This window comes from Humulus lupulus, chromosome 6, assembly GCF_963169125.1.
Source record: "Humulus lupulus chromosome 6, drHumLupu1.1, whole genome shotgun sequence".
Taxonomy (NCBI): Eukaryota; Viridiplantae; Streptophyta; class Magnoliopsida; order Rosales; family Cannabaceae; genus Humulus; species Humulus lupulus.
Genome location: NC_084798.1, coordinates 2026704 through 2046802, shown reverse-complemented (window position 1 = coordinate 2046802; position 20099 = coordinate 2026704). Strand labels below are relative to the sequence as shown.

The 20099-nt window shown below is 31.1% G+C and overlaps 2 protein-coding genes across 8 annotated transcripts in view; one reads left to right on the top strand and one right to left on the bottom strand.

Moving 5' to 3' along the window:
* LOC133781365 (uncharacterized) overlaps positions 1 to 20099 on the top strand; it is a 94646-nt gene that overhangs the window by 59231 nt on the left and 15316 nt on the right. The window lies entirely within an intron of this gene.
* LOC133781356 (disease resistance protein At4g27190-like) lies at positions 19 to 19826 on the bottom strand. Of its 6 annotated transcripts, none has more exons than XM_062220321.1 (9): positions 19599 to 19825; positions 7319 to 7364; positions 4249 to 6987; positions 3735 to 4148; positions 2893 to 3294; positions 1558 to 2496; positions 1218 to 1349; positions 1027 to 1099; positions 19 to 396 (listed from the first exon to the last, which is right to left on the bottom strand). In XM_062220321.1, exons 1-7 carry the CDS (start codon positions 19754 to 19756, stop codon positions 1308 to 1310), a joined length of 4740 nt encoding a protein of 1579 aa, XP_062076305.1. In that variant the 5' UTR covers positions 19757 to 19825; the 3' UTR covers positions 19 to 396; positions 1027 to 1099; positions 1218 to 1307. The 6 variants fall into 6 exon arrangements, with proteins under 6 accessions (XP_062076305.1, XP_062076309.1, XP_062076306.1 ...); XM_062220325.1 differs by lacking the exon at positions 19 to 396 and having other exon boundaries at positions 718 to 1099; positions 1558 to 1976; positions 2241 to 2496; positions 19599 to 19826; XM_062220322.1 differs by lacking the exons at positions 19 to 396; positions 19599 to 19825 and adding exons at positions 7457 to 7580; positions 8100 to 8530 and having other exon boundaries at positions 718 to 1099.

Genomic DNA, 20099 nt, shown 5'->3' with positions numbered 1-20099 from the left:
GATACGACCACCACAAAGTAAAGCTGAATAAATGAGAGGCAAAAATTATAACCAAATTATATTTTAGTACTAAACACCAATCATATGATGAGTAGTGAGTACATATATTGATATATATATATATATATAACATATCAGAAGATGCAGTTACCTGCTTGGAAAGAACATATATATCATGAGTTGAACCAAAATCAAACTCATCAGTTATCAATTATATATATATATAAATATATATATATCTCAACTGGATTCATATATATATATATATATATAAGATATGTATGTGACTAATCTTCTTGTTGACACTGCCTTCTCTCATACACAAAATCAGGATAATGCATCCATGATTGAGCTTCATGCATTCCCTTGGCAATGTTGATCATCATCATCATCATCCTAATAAACAAATTACCATCATAAACTGAATTGCTATAGTTTGTTTGGTCATGACTACTCATGAGGTTCTTACTAATAAGGGATTATATGTTGATGGTAACTAGTTTTATACTTTGGTGGTTTAATTCTCTAAATTATTTGTATGTTTTTTATTTTATTTTGCTTGCGTCATGGTATTTCATATTTAATGTTGTTTAACGTGGAATGTTTTTGATCCAATGAGAACCAATGAAACTCAATGATGAGTTTAGTTTGTAAGTAAAATAATGATACAACAACTCACATTGGCCTAACCAACAAACAATCAAAAGCAAAACAAAGGAAAGAAAAAGAGATCAATTAAGTAACCGCATTAGTCTAATAATGTAGACTTATTGGTTTACTTGTGATTGTGTATAGTTACACAAAATCTAAATTTTCACTGGTAAGTATTGGTAACTAAGACAAAATTACACCAACCAAAAACCACATAAGTTAAATACAACATCACAACTCACAAGATATCCAAACTATTAAGTGTATATACATATATATATTTATAGAGCCTCCCTTCATTTGATATATATTAATTGATTGAGTTACAAAACTTATAAGCAAGACATATAATAACAGATCAGAAGCTGCAATTACCTTCTTGAAAAGAAGATAGAAACTGGGTTCACTCCCTTCCTTGTAATTATTAATAATTGAGCTATAAGAGACACTGCAAAACAAAGACCAACCCTAAAATGAGTTGAGGATTATTCCATCACCACCAACCAAAATCAATCACTCAATTATCAATTATATATTATATATATATATATTCCAATTTTGATTACCATATATATGCATCTTAACTCAATCCATATATAAAATATGGCTGATCTTCTTGTTCAACAAAATCAGGCCAATGCATCCATGCTTGAGCTTCATGCATTTCCTTGGCAGTGTTGATCATCATCATCACCATCCTAATAAACAAGTTGACATCATAAACTGGATTATACAAAAATTGTTTTCAGTAAAGAATATGAGTAAAAGGCAAAGAATGAAGAAAAGCCTCTGCTCTGCTCAACTCAGTTGAAACGTGAAAAAAGAGTTAACAACTAACTAATACACCACCAAATACACCTAAGCAAAAACAGAAAAAACTAACAGTGAATAAACGAATGAAATTACCGTTTCATGAGAGAATAAACGTCGTAATCCCAAATAGGAATTGTCCTCCCAAAGTTTTGTTACAGTGGTGTTCACATCTCCCTCCCAACTTTCAATACCATCAATAATCTTGATTGTGTTGAAATATGTCGAGGTACTTATAATTCCATGTGAGAAACTCATCATATCAAGGCATCCCCTCACAGATAATTCTTCCAAATTTGGGAAATTCATAACTTTATTGCCTGAGTAGAAGCTTTTGAGATTGGGTAAATTCTTAAGCCTTAATGTCTCCAATTTATGGAAAACAAAGTGATGGTGTTCGCTTTCTGCTTCTGTTTGGCCTTCCTCATCATAATTATAATAATTTGTACTAATAACCTCTCTCATTCTTCTGCAATTTTGTATGACCATTTGTTTCAATTGTACCAGGGTGGTTGCTGTTGAATAAGAGAATAAGTACGTCAGCCCATGACATTCTCTTACTGTCAGATATTTCAATTTGTGGAAAGACATAAACGATGGTGCAAGGCTCTGTAATCGGCTACATTTGACTATAGTGAGATATTTCAAATTTTGAAAGAGAATAGTATGTGATGGTTGAGCATATTCTGGGTCTCCAAACACATGATTCAACATATCAGCACCCCTAATAATTAGTGTCTTCAAACACGTAGCAGTGTTGATCAATTCATAAGCCTCACCAGGTTGTTGTTGTTCATGTCCATCCACAAAAGAGCCTCCCAATCGAAGAGTATGAATATTGTGATATTTGTGAAGGAATAACTTGACATCTGATAGAGCAATTGGTTTATCACGAGATGTCATCTGCATGTTAAGTTCAGAAAGGTTGGGAAACGTGGAGATTGTTGAAGAAGATTGACTACTATTGATCTCAAATGTCTCATTTACTGCTTCACTCCAATCAGTTGTCAATTCCTTTAGGTTGGGGAAAATTACCTACAAATTAAAACAAAAACAAAAGGGATTAAAAGTGCATGAATAGACTAATTGATTCTTTTGGCAAAGCAATTAATAAATATCTTGACTATTATTAGAGTATGGTGTCCCACATGGAAAAAATGTAAGAATATTGAGTCATTAATAAAAAATAGACAACTCTACTAATCACCAATTGATTTTTAGATAGAGCCTCACAATTCTTGTCATGGTATCATGTGTCAATTCCACATATTCAAAGATGTATTTTAAATGTGCAGTGGCAATTGAAATTATTTTTGTGAAATTACAATTGCAGTAAGTATTTAATTTTTAAAATCATGCAATTATCATGTATATTATGAAAAATAGATAATTAGTAGGTATTAGTGAAAAAATTAAGTATTATATATATACCTTATCTTTGAAGACATTTTGTTTAGCCGCCACCATCATGCCCATTTCTTCACTGGTAGTACATGCCTTTGTAGCCATATAATTACTTATAAATTCCTTTAGTTTAGGACATTTTTGTATAAGCAGTTCAGACAACAATGGACATTTTATACAATCTCCATCACAAAACTTTATAACGTTTGGAAGAGTCTGAAGCCGAAGAAATTCTAGTTTTTCAAATATTATTTCTTTGCTTCCACCTAATGATTCATCATCACTGACTATTACCTCTTCTATGTTATTGCAATCAGATACTTTTAATTTCTTGAGTTGTACAAAACTTCGAGCCATGACTGTTGATAAGAGATACTTCAAATTGTTACAATTCGAAACACTCAACTCTTTTAAGTTGGGAAATGCAATCTGAAAATAAAATAAATAGAATCACAAACATGCAATGGGACTATAAGAAACATAATTACATTACTTTTGGGTTATAGATATAGTTGTCCTTGGAGACTCAATTAAACTTCAAGAGTCTTTACTTAGGTTTTTTTTTAATCACACTTTAAGAAATTGTGCATTGCATTTAACATTAATTTTTAAATTTATTTCTAAATTAATATATATGAGAGAAAAATTTTGATTATTGAATTTTTTTATTTAAATCTTCAATTAGTATTTTAGGTATAACTTTTATCTTTTAAGTTGTGGATCAAATTGAAAAATTAATTACAACGTGTTTGTTCTCTTATTTATTTATTTTATTATATTATATATTATATAAATATTAAAGGAGTTTGAATACATGTAATGATAAAATAGTACTAAAAAAAAGAAGAAAATATAAATTAACTACTTACCATTCCATTGAAGAGGTGTTGTTTTGGTACAATCTTCTCTTCATCGTTATCCAGTGACACTTCTTTGATGCATGAATCTTCTGAACAAAATGTTTCAAAAACTCGAAGTTTGGAGAGCCTAAGAATTTCTAAGTTAGTGAACAAGCTTTTATTCTCTAACGAACTTCTTTCTTCTTGTAGTTTCCTACTTTTGAGAATGTTTTTCATAGCCACACAATCATGTACCTTCAGCTTCTTCAAGTTTACAAACCTTTCAGCCATTGCAAAACAAAATAAATATTTTATTTTGTTGCAATTTTCTACTGTCAAGCTTGTTAAGTTTTGTAGGTCAAAACTTGATAGAGGTTGGTCTGGCCATATCCTTTCTATATTCATTCTCGACATAGTCAATTCCTCCAAGTTCGATAAAGAAACCTGCAAATATTGTAAAAATGTATGAAAAATATAGTTTACATATATTCACGCAAAATAGCTATCGCATGCATTATTATATAATGATCATAGAGAGTTATACCGTTTCACTAAATAAAGGCTTTGAATAATCATGTACTGAAGACTCGCCAGATGTCTTCAACTTGGAGCAATAGAATTGGACAATGTTTGGTAAAGAATGTAGAGACAATGAGCGTAATTGCAAAGACTCGTCAATGTCATGGGCAGCTTCATCATCACCTTCATTTTCTCCCCCACGGCTGACTATCCCTTCCATCATCTCGCATTTTTCTACTATAATTTCATGAAGTAGTTTGGCGACCGAAAAGGGAAACAAAATTTTTAATTTACCACAAAACCTCACTTCCACCTTTCTCAATTCATTGAATGAGCTCAATGGGAGTTTTCCATGACATATCTTTTCCAAGCTTGTTAATTGTATAAGGATCAAATGCTTCAATCTAGGAAAACCATCTTTATCCAAACACGGAGCAACATTGTTGACATCCATTAATCTCTCTAATGATAAATATTCCGACCTTTTCATTAACGATTCAAGTCCAAATGCAATTATTTCACTTATTTGAGAGAGATTTAGGCGCAACCACCTTGAAATTTCATTTTCAAAATAATGAAGGGCGTATTTTCCTCCAATAGATATTCGGTATCTCTCCAATTTTTCAGTAAACAATCCCTTTGGCAAAACACTTTCACTTGGTATAGACAAACATAAAATCTTCAGTCGTTGCAAACTCTTTATCTCAATAAGACTGACATTTCTTCTTTCTTTCATTGTGCCTTCTTCAGTCTCCCATTCGGTAAATGTGTGTGGCATGTAGAGTTCTTCAATCTTTGTCAAATTAGAAATGACATTCGGCTCGATAACTTTTAGACTCCAGCATCCTCGTAGATCTAGAAGTTGCAATCGCCGCAATTCACTTATATCTTTTGGCAACCGCTTAATGGAACCAGACCAAGAGAGATCAAGAACTTTTAAATTCTTCAAGTCACCAATCACACCTATGTCTCTAAGAGAAGAACCACGTAGACATAATGTTTGGAGATTTTGAAGCAAATGAAAAGACGATGGCAATAATCTTAGGTTTGAACCGCTCATACTCAAAACATTAAGCTGCCTAGTTTGTTCAAAAAAGTAGTCCGAAATCGATTTCAAAGGCTTACCAGATAGAAGAAGTAACTCTAACCTAGGACATTCCAATTTTTCAGGAAGCTTATCAAGATCATATTCAAGACAGGAAATTACTTTAGATCCTTTATGTCTTTCGTGGATATTGAACTCCTCATCCACATTTGCACTGGTAATGTTATTCATGCAATGCTCATCTTCCTTCGCAATTGATATGCACACATCACGAATGACATCGTGCATCTTTACATAATTTTTACTTTCACCATCCAGTAACAGACAACGAGATTTTAATTTATCCACCAATGAATTCACCCTATTTTTTGCTTGTTTCATTTCCTTGACGTCTTGAAGCAAGTCCCAACCCATACTATATCTTATCAAGTTATCGACCATTATTTCTTGATCTTCTTTATGTAAAGCACAAAGCAATAACAATGATTTTGCCTCATCCTCACGACTTCCGAGAAAATCGTAGCTTAACCTAATACTTGCATAAACTTTATCATGCATTCCATCAATCCCTGTAAAGTTCGAACTTTGTAGTCGTTGCAACGCATCTGCCCATGGTTCCAAGTTCTTTTTGTATTTCAAAGCACGTGCCACTGTTGCAATGGCAATTGGCAGGCCTGCACATTCCCCAACAATCTTATGTGCCAAATCATTGTAATCTGGCTTTTCAACTTTTTCTCCAATTATTTTCTTAAACATACTTATGGATTCCCTCGAGTCTAATGCCTTAATTGAGAAATTATTACTCTCAACAATATCCATAGAGCTGCATAAAACATCTAGAGATCTAGAGGTTAGTAGCATTTTGCACTCATCAGGGATTCCAATAACTTCTAGATCGAGTTCCTTCCAAACATCGTCGAGAATTAACATAATACTTGTTTCTTGCTTTAATCGCTGTCGAAGTCGATATGCTCTCTTGCTTGTGCTCTCTATTTCACCAAACTTTTTGATATCTAACATTTCGGCAATCTCTTGCTGAATCTCTTCTATATTAGGTGTCTGAGAAATAGTCGTCATAACCACCTTACTAAATAACTTCTCTTCCTCAGCTCGTCTGGCAATTTCTTTGGCAAGCATAGTTTTGCCAATTCCACCCATTCCATACAATCCTATCCTGCTCCTGTTAGCATCTCTCACAGCCACCATTATGTCCTTCAGAATTCCTTTCCTCGATTCAAAAGTCTCGTAGCCTTTGGTTATTTGGAATGAACTTTCTGTCTGAGGACAATAAGAAATCGGTATCGAACCAAATTTGTTTTTCTCTGAGATTGCAAGCACAACGATTGCCACCTTCTTTGCTTTCCTACTCAATTGATGTCGCGTCACCAAATGAAAAACGGATCCACAAGAAAAACACGCAACCTTTGCATGGTCTTCTTGGTTAAGAAATGTGTCAACCTTTTCAGAGATTTGCTCAACGCTGCTCAGCCAATTTCGAACATCATTTTCGATTTCTTGACAATTATTTATCTCTTCCTCGACACGATGTTGCAGTCTTTCCCTAGCATCCTTCAAATCTTGCATTTGAGTTTTGAGATTATCTACATTGCTCGTGTAGTGAAATAGATAACCCAACTGTCGACCAACGGGTGCCACTGTATACTCCGCTATTTTCCCAGCAATTGAAATAGCAATTTCCATAGTAGCAATTGCCTTGTACTACGAATTAACAAGAACAAATTATGAAGATAATAATATGAGATTAACAACTTGAAGTAGCAGAGAAATATATAAATATTTCAACAGCAAGCCACACACCTAATCAGTAATAGTAATCAGCAAATGAATTTTGTGAAATTTAAGAATCAAAACAAGATCTAACCAAAAGCTGATTTTTCTTTAACAACAGTACAATGGAAAGACAGAAGAAAAGTCTTTGATACTTTTTTTTTTTTTTTTGAAAAATAGGAAACAAATAAATGGACACGAAGGATTGTAAAAGTAAGAAAGAGAAATAATTTTTTTTTTTATCTGAAAGAAAGAAGAATACTTGGTTGAGATTGAGAAGATGTAATTGATGAGTGGGCAAATTTGATCTGCAAAATGCAACAATAAATGAAGAAAAATATTAAAATTATTCTACTTAACAAAAGATAAGAAATGGAAAGGACAGTAGGGAGTAATATACCTGAGACTTAAGATTGTAGAGAAAGATGATGAAAAACTCAAATGCAGCAAGAGAAAGAGATGATGATGATGATGATGAACTCTGAGACTTAAGAAAGTGACAAGAAAATGGACTTCGTTTTTGACTGTGTATATGAGAAAAGTAGTGAAGCCATGACTTATTGAATAGAGAATCTATAAGGTTTGGAAGATAAGATAGGATTGGATGTAGTAAATTAATTGTATAAAGCAACTTGTATGTGTGCCACTACTAATATCAATAATTCACTAAACAGACAAAGTTTCAACTACTGACACCTAATGCGACTACTCATTTCTTTTTTAAATCGCTAAAGTGGTCAAAAAATATGCACTACTATTTTTACAAACGCTTATTTTCTTTCTCTTACTGACGGCTAATGCTACTACTCATTTCTTTTTAACCTATATGCAAATAATTTATTTTTGCAAATGGAAATATGAAATACCTTTAATTTATTATTATTTTTGTAGGAAATAAATTATATTTTTGGCCTTTAGCAGAAAAAAAAACAAAAAATCGAAAAGAAAAGAAAATTAGAAAAATGGTAAAACTGATAAAATAGATGAAAATATGTTAATAGCAGATAATGAAAGGAATTGAACATATATAGGGAGTAATATACCTGATTGCTTGACTAAAGAGTAGTGTTTTTTTATTTTTTGTTGTTGAAATTTTTGTAGAGAAAGAGAATGAAAAACTCAAGAGAAAGAGAAAGAGATGATGATGATGATGGTGATGAACTCTGAGAAAGAAGAAGGTCAGATTTGAGAGGAAGAAGATGATGATGATGCTCTCAGAATTTTTTTTTTTTTTTGAAATTTTTGTAGAGAAAGAGAATGAAAAACTCAAATACAGCAAGAGAAAGAGAAAGAGATGATGGTGATGAACTCTGAGAAAGAAGAAGAATGTCAGATTTGAGAGGAAGAAGAAGATGATGATGATGATGATGAACACTCAGAATTTCAAGTGAGAAAGAGAGTAAAGTTGGAAAATACCAATTTCCATATATTATAATTGTTGAAATAAAATTCATTCACAGTAGTTATTATTATTATTTTTTTCTCATAAATTTGACTACATGTGTAATAATTCAAATAAAACTAACAGAAAATTCACATATGATCTCGACAGCAAGAAAGTGACAAGAAATTAAGATAAAAAAGAAGAAAGTGAACTTTTTTTTTTTTTTTAAAGGAAGAAGAAAATAACTTATTTATTTATTTTTACATATAAAGAGAAAGTGAAAAGAAAATCGACTTTGTGTGTATATGAGAAAAGTAGTGAAGCCATTCATTATTGAGTAGAGAATCTATAAAGTGGGAAGATAAGATAAGAGAATCTATAAAGTAAACCTCTTTTTTCTTTTTTCCTTTTTTTTTTTCTTTTGTTTTAGTTAATTTGCAATCATACATGCATATGTGTCAAATACTCTTATGGGAAATTTGTTGCGTCGATAGCTAATGTTTTACACTTCTTATAATTAAATACTTAATATTTTTTAGTTTTACTGTAAAAATATTTAATTTTAATTTGTGTTAAAAATAAATATATAATCTTTTTTTTTTTTGGGCAAAAATACATAAAGCTTTTTAAAACATTACTTTTTCAATATCTCATCAGATTGAGATTGACTCACCAGATATGTATCACTATGTAATTTATGTATTTTTGTTATCAAAATATGTATTTCTTAAATTTGTATTAATTTAAAATGTTTTTCAATTAATTTTTCTAATTTAAAATAAATATTTTTTTAAATATAAATATGAAATGGACTGATTACAAAATGACAAATCTATACTTAGTCAATATGATAAGAGTTCCAACACAGAAGCAACCGACAAAAATAATGTTTTAACATTTTTTTTTTCTCTAAAATGTCCCACGAGGTTAGGAGAAAAGAGATTTTGGGTAGCTGTTATTTGATAAAGGGGAAAGGGAAAGTGTTTTACTTCCTTTCTTCTTTCATTTGTTTTGTTTTGTTTGGATGAAAGTTGGTATTATTTTTTGTGCTTTCTTTCTTTCTCTTATTTTCTGTGTCTTTCTTTTGTGTGGGAAGGAAGAAGACAGTGAGGGAGAGGGAGAGAGAGGCAGAATAGTTTTAGGGGTTTTAATTTTTTTTTAAAGTTAAAATCAGTTATAAATTTTTATTTATTTATTTTTAATGTATTTTTAATTTAATTATTTTTAAATTTTAAATGTATTTTTAATTAATTTTTTATTTTAAAATTAATATTTAAAAATAATTATGATTTGGACCAATAAAAACGTGACACGTGTTTACCTAATCAGCTCATTAACAGGCCTAACGGATGAGTCCTAACGGAATTACAGTTTTACTATATTTGGGTATTTTTCTCACTAAAAAAAGATTGGGTCCATGTTGGGTATTTCCCCCAAACATTAGGCACTTATGCCGCAAATATCCCTTAATTAAAAAACGTCACATTATGAAGGTCTGTCATCATGATAATAAAATACTAATTATAAATGTTTATAAATAATGATAATAAATATTATTAATTAAACACTAACAATTTAGGCTGATTTGTTTTAATAAAAATATTTTTACTAAAAATCATAAAAATATATATATTTTTGGATAATTCTATGGTAGGGACTTCAAAAAAAGAGCCCTACCGGTAGGGTTTTTTTGTGTTCTCAACCCGTGAATAGTTTTCGGCGCGATTTTTTTATGACCATGTATATTGTAGTTATTTAGAGCATCCTGCAAATTTTCAGAAAATTCCAAATAATTTACAGTGCCGAAAACTAAGTACAAACATGTTATTTTCCACGCGCATAAAAAAAATTACTTTTAAACTGATTTACATATCATATACAAAGTAATTGGAATAAATATTAAGTATAAATTAATTAAGTAAATATGAAAAGAATAAGTTTGATTAAGATAAAAACTATAAGATAAAGCAACTTTTATACAAAAATATGAAAAAATAAATCTATAAAATTGAAAAATCTTAAAAAGTCATAAATTAACTTTATTTAAAAAAAAACCCATATTTTGCCCACTTTATTAAAAATTCCATATAAAATCTAATTTCTTCTTTTTTTATTCTTGCATTCCATGATCAGCTCTATGCACAGACCTTTAGAATTTCCACTAGTTTCAACAACACTGCTGCTCGTACGCCATACATGATCAGACGTGGCTAGAACAAACAGAAGCACCACAATTTTGATCGTCATATTAAGATAATTGAAATGAGTGAGTAATTAATTATACAACAATTCTTCTATAGGGGTTTCACTTTAAGCTTTACTAGTAAGGCTTTTTATGTTTCTTGACCCGTGAACAGTTTTCGGCGCGACTTTTTTTTATGACTGTGTATATTGTAGCTATTTAGAGCATCCTGCAAATTTTCAGAAAATTCCGAATAGTTTACAGTACCGAAAACTAGGTTCAAACATGTTGTTTTCCACGCGCATAAAAAAAAATTAGTCACGCATGCAACATGTTTGAACCTAGTTTTCGGTACTGTAAACTATTCAGAATTTTCTGAAAATTTGCAGATGCTCTAAATAGCTACAATATATACAGTCATAAAAAAAATTGCGCTGAAAACTGTTCACAGATTATAAATACTGAGAGTCCTACCGATAAGACTTAAAATAAAAGCCCTATAAAAATATTCTCATAATGAAAATCTAGCTAGCTTATTCATTCATATATGCCAAAGAAAATCAAATTAAAATATTCGGTTTTTAATTTTTACTTGAAATAGTCATCCACAACTGGGCCCCAAGAAAGATAAGGTAAGATCATTTTTGTATATAATAATTGATATGAAATGATTTTTGTATATAATAATTGATATGAAATGATGTTACGTCCCAATCAAACTTTTGTTTTACTTGAATGACTTAGCCCCAATTTTTCATTTTTTTTATTATATTTTTTGCACAGTTAATTATTTGAGAGCTTATTCCTATGCAATTATCTTACTCCTCAGAGAAAGAGAGAGAGAAAATTTACTTCAGAGCTTCTTAAAGCCTAACCTAGTTTCAGTATCGTTATCCTGATTTTAGAAAGATTTATATTTTTTTGTTTAGATCTTGTGTTTTTTCTCATTATTTGTTTGGATTTTGTGTTTTGATAAATTATTTTTTGGACCTTATATTTTGTAAAATTACTAAAATAGAATCATAAACTCAATTTTGATAAAGAAAAAATTAAATATAATAACACAGTTTTTAAGCAGAATAATTTTATTTTTATTCTGAATTATTAGTTTGGTAAATTATTTATGATTTTAGTTGAGAAAACATTGACCAAAATCAGATTTAAGATTCTATTTTAACTATTTTACAAAACATAGAGTCCAAAAAATAATTTATCAAAATATAAGGTCTAAACAGATAATGAAAACCTACTTATACAGGGTCAAAAAAATACAAAGTCAAAAAAAGTATAAACCCAACTTAGAAATGCAGTCACAATACTTAGAATCTACTTACAAGAAACCAAACTTTTTGTTGAAGTTAATTAATGATGATGGTGATGAAATAAAACAAAACAAAAAATGAATTTTGGGTTGTCAAAAATGGTTGTCATTTATAAAAATGGACTTTTATAAAAAATTAGAAACCTTACCTTCTCCAAAAAGAACTTTTAAATAGAAAAGGATTTTTTATCAGGTATATATTATGAATATTGATTAAAATTATACAAAAAATTATTACGATATGTTTTTATTAAAAAAAATATATATTGATTAAATATACAGTTCAAAATTAAAAAACACAACAAAAACTATCTAGCTAAACTTATCAACACAAAAAATATAACATATATATTTATTAAAAGATAATTATATCAAAACATAACAAGTTAAAAAAAAAATGTCTTTATTTCACTCTATCTGGGTGGACGATGATAATACTTGCAAGTGTTGTGCTCACACAAGCAACAGTTACATAGAACTACGCCTATATTTTAACATTTAAGCATGTAAACTATATAACCATCTTATGTAAACTAGCACTATTTCATGCCAACATTACCATTACAATATAACAAATCCCAATATATAAGTACATATATAACAAACCATAAAATAAGGTTGTATGTTTAGACATACACCCTGTGCGCAGATGTCCACTCTCCTTATCTCAATCGCTAATAATTTTCTTTATTCTACCTCGAACCCCTTGCTGAGTAGTTTTCTTGTTGAGAACAAAATTCTAAGATGGTGTTTGGTTCGGTGGGATAGAATGTTAATGATAACAGTAATAGGATGGAATAAGAATGGTAATGAGAATTAATTATGATGTTTGGTTTGTTGTTGGAATAGACAATGAAATCAATGATAAATTGACAAAAATAACCCCATTTCATTAACTCATAAATGTATTTAATCCTAATATATAATATGTATTATTTATTATATATTATATATTTAGTATAGAATATAATAATTAAATAAATATTATATATTATTTAATATTAATTAATTAAATATTTTATAAGCAAAATTGACAAATATAGTTGGAATGGAGGATTACCGAGAGGAAATGTGGTAATGGAGATTCCACCAAGTGTAGAAAATGAGCATTCCATAGGAATGGATTTCCACACTCAAAATATCAAACCAAACAAGGGAATGAGAAGTTTGATTACATTCTCATTCTCATTCAAGCCATAAATACTCAACAATATTACCACACACTCAAAATTTATTCATAAAACATATCACATTTCATTTAAGCACGTAAAACAAATCAATTACAACCAATTAATCAAATATGTAACCATAATAAAATCAAATAACCCTAAGTTTATTTTATTCCTATAAACTCATATTAGTGCTCTACATTTATTTTAAATATTTATTCCTAATAATTAACACTTTAATATCATAAATCACAAAATAATTAAATATTCCATAAAATTACCAATATTAGCATCTATCATGCTTCTAAATCACTTATACAAATTATATATATATATTTTAACTTTGATTACCATGTATGAATCTCAACTCAATCCATCTATAAAATATGGATGTGACTGATTTTCTTGTTAACAATGTTAACCATCATCATCATCCTAATAAACAAATTAACATCATAAACTGAATTATATACACAATTACTTTCAATAAAGAATAAGAGTAAATGGCAAAGAATGAATAAAATCCTCTGATCTGCTCTACTTAATTGTTTGGTAAGAGAGTAGTAAAGAAAATTGACTTATTGTGAAATTATTATATTACCCTTACAATATTAATATAAAATATCTGTAGAAAAAAAATAATTTAGTAATTTTACATGACTTTGTATTTATAAAAAAATTCTCCCCACTTTTCTCCTTATTTTGGAGGAAAAAAAAGTTAGTAGACCCATTCAAAAAAAAAGTTGGAAGACATGAATAGAGAAATTATAAAGTAGGCTTGTTTCTTTTTTTCTTTTAATAAAAAAAGTTGAAGATAAAGATTGGATGCAATATAAAGTTTGGATAAGAAAAGTAACTATATATATGAAGTTGTGTCGGCCACTCATGTCAATAATGCACTACTTTTACTTTTAACTATAATAGAATTGATTAAATACAATCTATTATCAATTCATCCTAGCATAACAAATTAAACTAGTAAACACAAAAATTAAATAATTTATTTAATATTTAGTAAGAATTTTACATATTGATGACTTGTTATACTAAATCATTATGTTGATACATCATCATAATTATTAGTACTTATTTATGGGTAGTGACCATTAAAAAATATTCCGCATATATATATCATTAGTTATATGTTGCATTATATATAATAAATATAGATAATCTCATAACAATTTACTTATTAATATTAAAAAATGTAGGTAAGAACGGTTTTTAGTGAAAATTTAATTTGATTTATAAAACAATTTTAAAAAATGTCACGAATATATATATTTTTCAATGTCATATTTAGTATTATCATAAATTAACACTATGTTTGGTAGGGAGGAGAAATGAATGGATGGAGAGGAGTGGAGGGAGGGTAGTGGAAGGAGAAGTAGAATCTTTTGTTTGGCGAGAGAGAAAGATGGAAGGAGATATTCTCTCTCCAAAGCTTAAAAATCCAATCCCTCAATACTTGGAATAATTCAAGAAAAAGACAAAAAAACATGTAAAAGACATGTATATCCTTTTAAAATTAATAAATATTTATATTAAAAAAATAAAATGGTAATTTTAATAATTAATAAATTCTCCATCATTCCAACTTCACCCCTAATACCAAACAACATAAATGAGAGCAATTATCCTCTCCATTCTTTTTAGGGGCTGTTTGTTATAAGTTTTGGGTGTCATGGGAATGTGTGGCAAGGGTTCACATGTGGGTTAATCTAAAACTCACCATTTCACAAGAATTTACATTACCCACTAAAACTCTGTGGGACCCACCACTTTCCCACCTAAAAAATGGCACCAAACATGGGGTACACTTCAAATGACCACCCATCCCAACACTTCCCCATATAACAACTCTCCATCTATACTGATTTCCCTCATTCCTACCAAACACAGCTTAAGTGGTCCAAAAGTTTAAAATTGGTCCACCATATTATTTTATGCATTTTGAAAGAAGAAAGACATAAAAATAGCATTTAGGGACCTAAATGATATAATCTAAAAATGTTGGGACCTAACTATTACAAAATCAATTTTTGGGATGTAAGGTAATATTTGGTTTATTAGTTTTCCAAAAGTAAGTACATTCACTTGTTTGGTTTGTTGGTTGCAATCTGAAAACCCATTCCATTATGAATTGCAATTCACTTACAAATTGCATTTCGTTTTTGAAAGGGAAATTTCACTTTTTATACTTAATGGGTGATGCTAATTAAAAATGATGCTAGGCATTATGTACATTAAAAAATAATGCTAAACTTTTCCAACTTCCCCAAACTACCCCTTCCATTTCATCTTCTCTAATCTCCTCTCTCTCTCTTGGTTTTCTATGAAAATGGCAACTACAGCAACACCATCACCATGCACCCACATCTCTCCCTTTCTTTCTTTGAAAATGGCAGCCACACACCACATTTCTCTCTCCGCCCCACCGAATCTCATCTCTTTTTCTCTTAACTTCTCCATGGAATATAAATAGCTCAGTAGGCTAACTGAGATCTAACAAACTCAAAACTAACTGTACAAAGTGAACTAACTAACACAAATAGCATAACAACTTGTAACTTGTCACCAAGACCTCTACTCTTGATAGACATGATTATAGGTATTGGATGGTGTTTAATAAATGCCAATGAGGAAGAGTATCACCAAGACCTTTACTCTTGATGCTACAAGTAACTTTCTCACAATTTTTTTCCTTTATTAATATCTTCTCGATGCTTTTTATGATATGTGGGAAAATTTGTCTTTCATAAGTATAGGGAAATTTGAGCTTTTATGCTTAGTATGGTGTCATAAATTAAAAAAATGTTACGTCTTCTAATCATTTCAAAAAAATGACAAGTCTTTTGATAATACCTAAAATACCCTTCCGATAAATTTTCTCATCCACTTCATTCTCTCTCTTCCCACTCTCTCCCTTAACTCATTCATCTCAACTCTCTCTTTAGAAAAAAAAAAATCCATTGGTAAGGTAAAATATAGGAGAACTCAATGCAATGGCAAGTATTTCTTACTTAGGACACTAAAATATTGCATTTCGAACAGATCTAGGCATAATTTTTTAATTTTTTTTGCGATTTTTTTTTAGATTTGAAACTTTGAAATCTGCAAAAAATCGATGTAGGTCGATGGTGCTCGATGCCAGCTCGATGGGGCCTTCAAAATCAAGATTTTCATGAAAAATTGATGTTGCTTGATGGTGGTTCGATGCGATTCTTGCAAGATACGTAATTTTTCACTCGGGTGTCTGTTATGAGTGTTTTTTTTCTTTCTATTTTTGGTATTTTTTAAAGATCTATATGTTTGAAATGTGTATATAGACATTTGGGAAATGTAAATCTTGAAAAAAAATGTAAAATGCAAAACATATATCATGTTCAAGATATGTTTTGGTATGTTTTCAAGTTCTAAACTTTGAAAATGTATATGTGAAGTTATAAAACGTCTTATATTTTAACTTACCCATGGAGATTTTTTTCTATAGAAAGAGATAAGAGGAATGAGTTGAGGGAGGGAGAGAAAGAGGGAAGAGAGAAGAGGAAGTGGGTGAGAAAAATTATAAAATGAGTATTTTGAGTATTGTCAAAAAAGTAACATTTTTTAAATGATTTAAATGCCTAGTATTTTTTTTTACTCAGAAACCCTCATTAAGCATAAAATCTCAAATTCCCCAAGTATATTAGTAAGAAAAAAGAGTTGCTACCTTTTGCTCCATCGATATAGTTTGTTTGGTCATGACTACTCATGAGGTTCTTACTAATAAGGGACTATATGTTGATGGTAACTTGTAACGACCCCAAATTCGCTAATGAGGTTTAAGGGCCTTGATTAGTGTGCCGGGAGGGCATAATTGAGTTAAATGTGGTTTGCATGAATATATTGATTTAAATGCATAATTATATGATTAATAGTGCTTGTATGATTATATTGGTATTAATGTGATATGTATATATGGTAATTGTGAGAACCACATTATTATGTGGGTAGGTCTGTAGAGCACGACTCGAGGCGATCCTAGGGTTGGTTAGCGGGGAAAAGTCGCAACAGGGCTTAATAGTTGACTTTGGATAAGTCAGGGGTATTTTAGGTATCGGGTAATTATTTAAACTATCGGGCTATGAAAATAAATATATGGAGATATATTTGAGGTTAGGGTGTCTAGGCAGGAATATTGGGAAATTTTACCGTTTTGCCCTTGGGGACGTTTCCGGCACCCCGAGCCTCGGGATTGACTTAACGGGATAAGATTAGACTAAAGCTTTAGGAAAACAGTAGACAGAAAAATTAAACCGACCTTTATTTTCATCCTTTCCTCTCTATTCTCTCTCAAGGAGAAAAACACTGAAATTTTAAGGAAATTTGCTGGAATTTCAGTTGGGAACTCAAAGGAATTCAGGGGTGATTTAGAGGCTTAGCTCAAGAATCAATCAAGAACTAAATCAGGGCTAAGGTAAGCATTGAATTTCCTTTTCTGTGGTTAGAAATTCTGGGTTTTGGCTGGGTATTGAGGTGATTGTGGTTTTGATGTTTAAGAGCAGAATTAAGGAGGAAAGCTTGGTAATTAGCTTGGATTTGGCTTGGAGAAGTGGTTCAGCAGAAGAGGTAAGTCTTAATTCGTAATTTGGAGGTTTTAATTTGAGTTTGAATGGCTGGTTTTAGAGATTGTAGTTCTTGAGTTTCAGAAATTGAAAAGAGATTTTAGTGTGTGTTAGGTTGGGTTTTCTGTGGAATTATGTTGTTTAAGTCATTCTAAAGGTGTTGGGATTAATTGGTTTTGAATTGGGAAGCTTTGGGATGGCTTTGGATGAGGTTTAGATGTTGGAAATGGTGAGTTTTATGGGCACGAAGGGAAGGGTTGCGACTCTGTTCCAGAGCGCTGCGGCCCTAACGTGAAAACCAAAGGTGAGCGTCGCGGCGCCCAAGGCAAGGGCTGCAGCGCGTGTCTCCTTCCAGGCAAGCCCTTGGCTCTGTTTTGAGGGCAGGGCCGCGGCTAAGCTTCAAGGGCTGTAGCCCTTGGGTGCACACTTGAACATTTGGGGATGGGAATATGGTCTAGAATGCCCGAGATCGATTTCACCACCATGCTTGGTGGAACTCGGATTCCCGGAAGTTAGTTTTGTATCCAAAAACCCTAATTTGAATTTTAATGGAACCCAATACCTTGGTTGTGACTAGGTGATAAAAGCTTAGGCACGGGAACAGATCGTGCTTGAGGAGTGTTGCTCGTAATCCAAAACCGCAAAGATCAAATGTAAGAAAACTGCACCTGGTTGAATATATGTAATGGGACTAAGGGTTCCCGTTGTGTATGCTTGAAAAGATGGTATTACGCCATTCAAGCTAATTAGTGAACCAACGGCCTAAGGGTGCCTAGGGTTAGACTAACACATAGGGCGCGGCTTGGCCACTGGTAGCCAAGGACAGCTTAATATGAACTGAGCTCGGTTTAAGCGGGGTGGAGTCAGTGGGGTAAACAGAGGCTGCGGCCTAAGATGTCGGCCCTGACTATTATAAGATATGAATGTTATTAGTGTTTGATTACATCCATGATTCTGAATGTATGCTGAATGATTAATGTGAATTATATGATGAGGGTTCATGCTTAGTGAGTTTATTATCTGTTATTGTTGTTTGTGTTGCACATCATATTTTCTTGCTGGGCCTTGGCTCACGAGTGCTACGTGGTGCAAGTAAAGGCAAGGGCAAGCTTGATCAGCCTTGATTGGAGAGTTCTACGAGCGGAATATACATGGCTAGCTTCTCAGCCACCACGGTTGAGGTTTAGGCAGGGACGCGAGACCCAGAGATTGTCTATTTTGCCTTAGTATGGCTAACAATTATTTAAGTACTTTTGGAAGTCTGTAAACCAACTTTTAACTCTGTTTCTTTTGGGATCCCGTGTATATAACTGTTTAATTATATGAAATGGAACTTTTGAGACCAAAACCTTTTTACCCAAGATCATACATGTTTAGTGACACGTTTTTAAACTAATGACTTGATTAGCAAGTCTTGCACTTTTATAAGTACACAGTGTAGCGGTCTTTGCTATCCAGGGCGTTACATAATTAGTTTTATACTTTGGTGGTTTAATTCTCTAAATTATTTGTATGTTTTTTATTTTGTACTTTTATAAGTGCAATTTTATATGTGTTTAATTCTCAACAGTACAATGGAAAACTGAAGACAAAAGAAAAGTCTTTGATACCTTTTTATTTTTATTTTTTGAAAATTAGGAAACAAATAAATGGACACGAAAGATTGTAAAATTGTAAAAGTAAGAAAGAGAAATATATATATATATATATAATTTTTTTTATCTGAAAGAAAGAAGAGTACTTGGTTGAGATTGAGAAGATATAATTGATGAGTGGGGAAATTTGATATGCAAAAGGCAACAATAAATGAAGAAAAATATTAAAATTATTCTACTTAACAAAAGATAAGAAATGGAAAGGAGTGTAGGGAGTAATATACCTGAGACTTAAGATTGTAGAGAAAGATAATGAAAAACTCAAATACAGCAAGAGAAAGAGACGAAGATGATGATGAACTCTGAGACTTAAGAAAGTGACAAGAAAATGGACTTTGTCTGTGAGTGTGTATATGAGAAAAGTAGTGAAGCCATGAATCATTGAATAGAGAATCTATAAAGCAAGTTGTATGTGTCTGCCACTAACTAATATCAATAATTCACTTAACAGACAAAGTTTCAACTACTGACAGCTAATGCTACTACTCATTTCTTTTTAACCTATATGCAAATAATTTATTTTTGCAAATGGAAATATGAAATACCTTTAATTTGTTGTTATTTTTTAGGAAATAAATTATATTTTTGGCCTTTGGAAGAACAAAAAATCGAAAAGAAAAGAAAATTAAAAAAATGGTAAAATTGACAAAATAGATGATGAAAATATGTTATTTTTAGCCTTGGGCCCGCTTTCCTATTAAGCCCAGTTATTCTCATCAGATCAG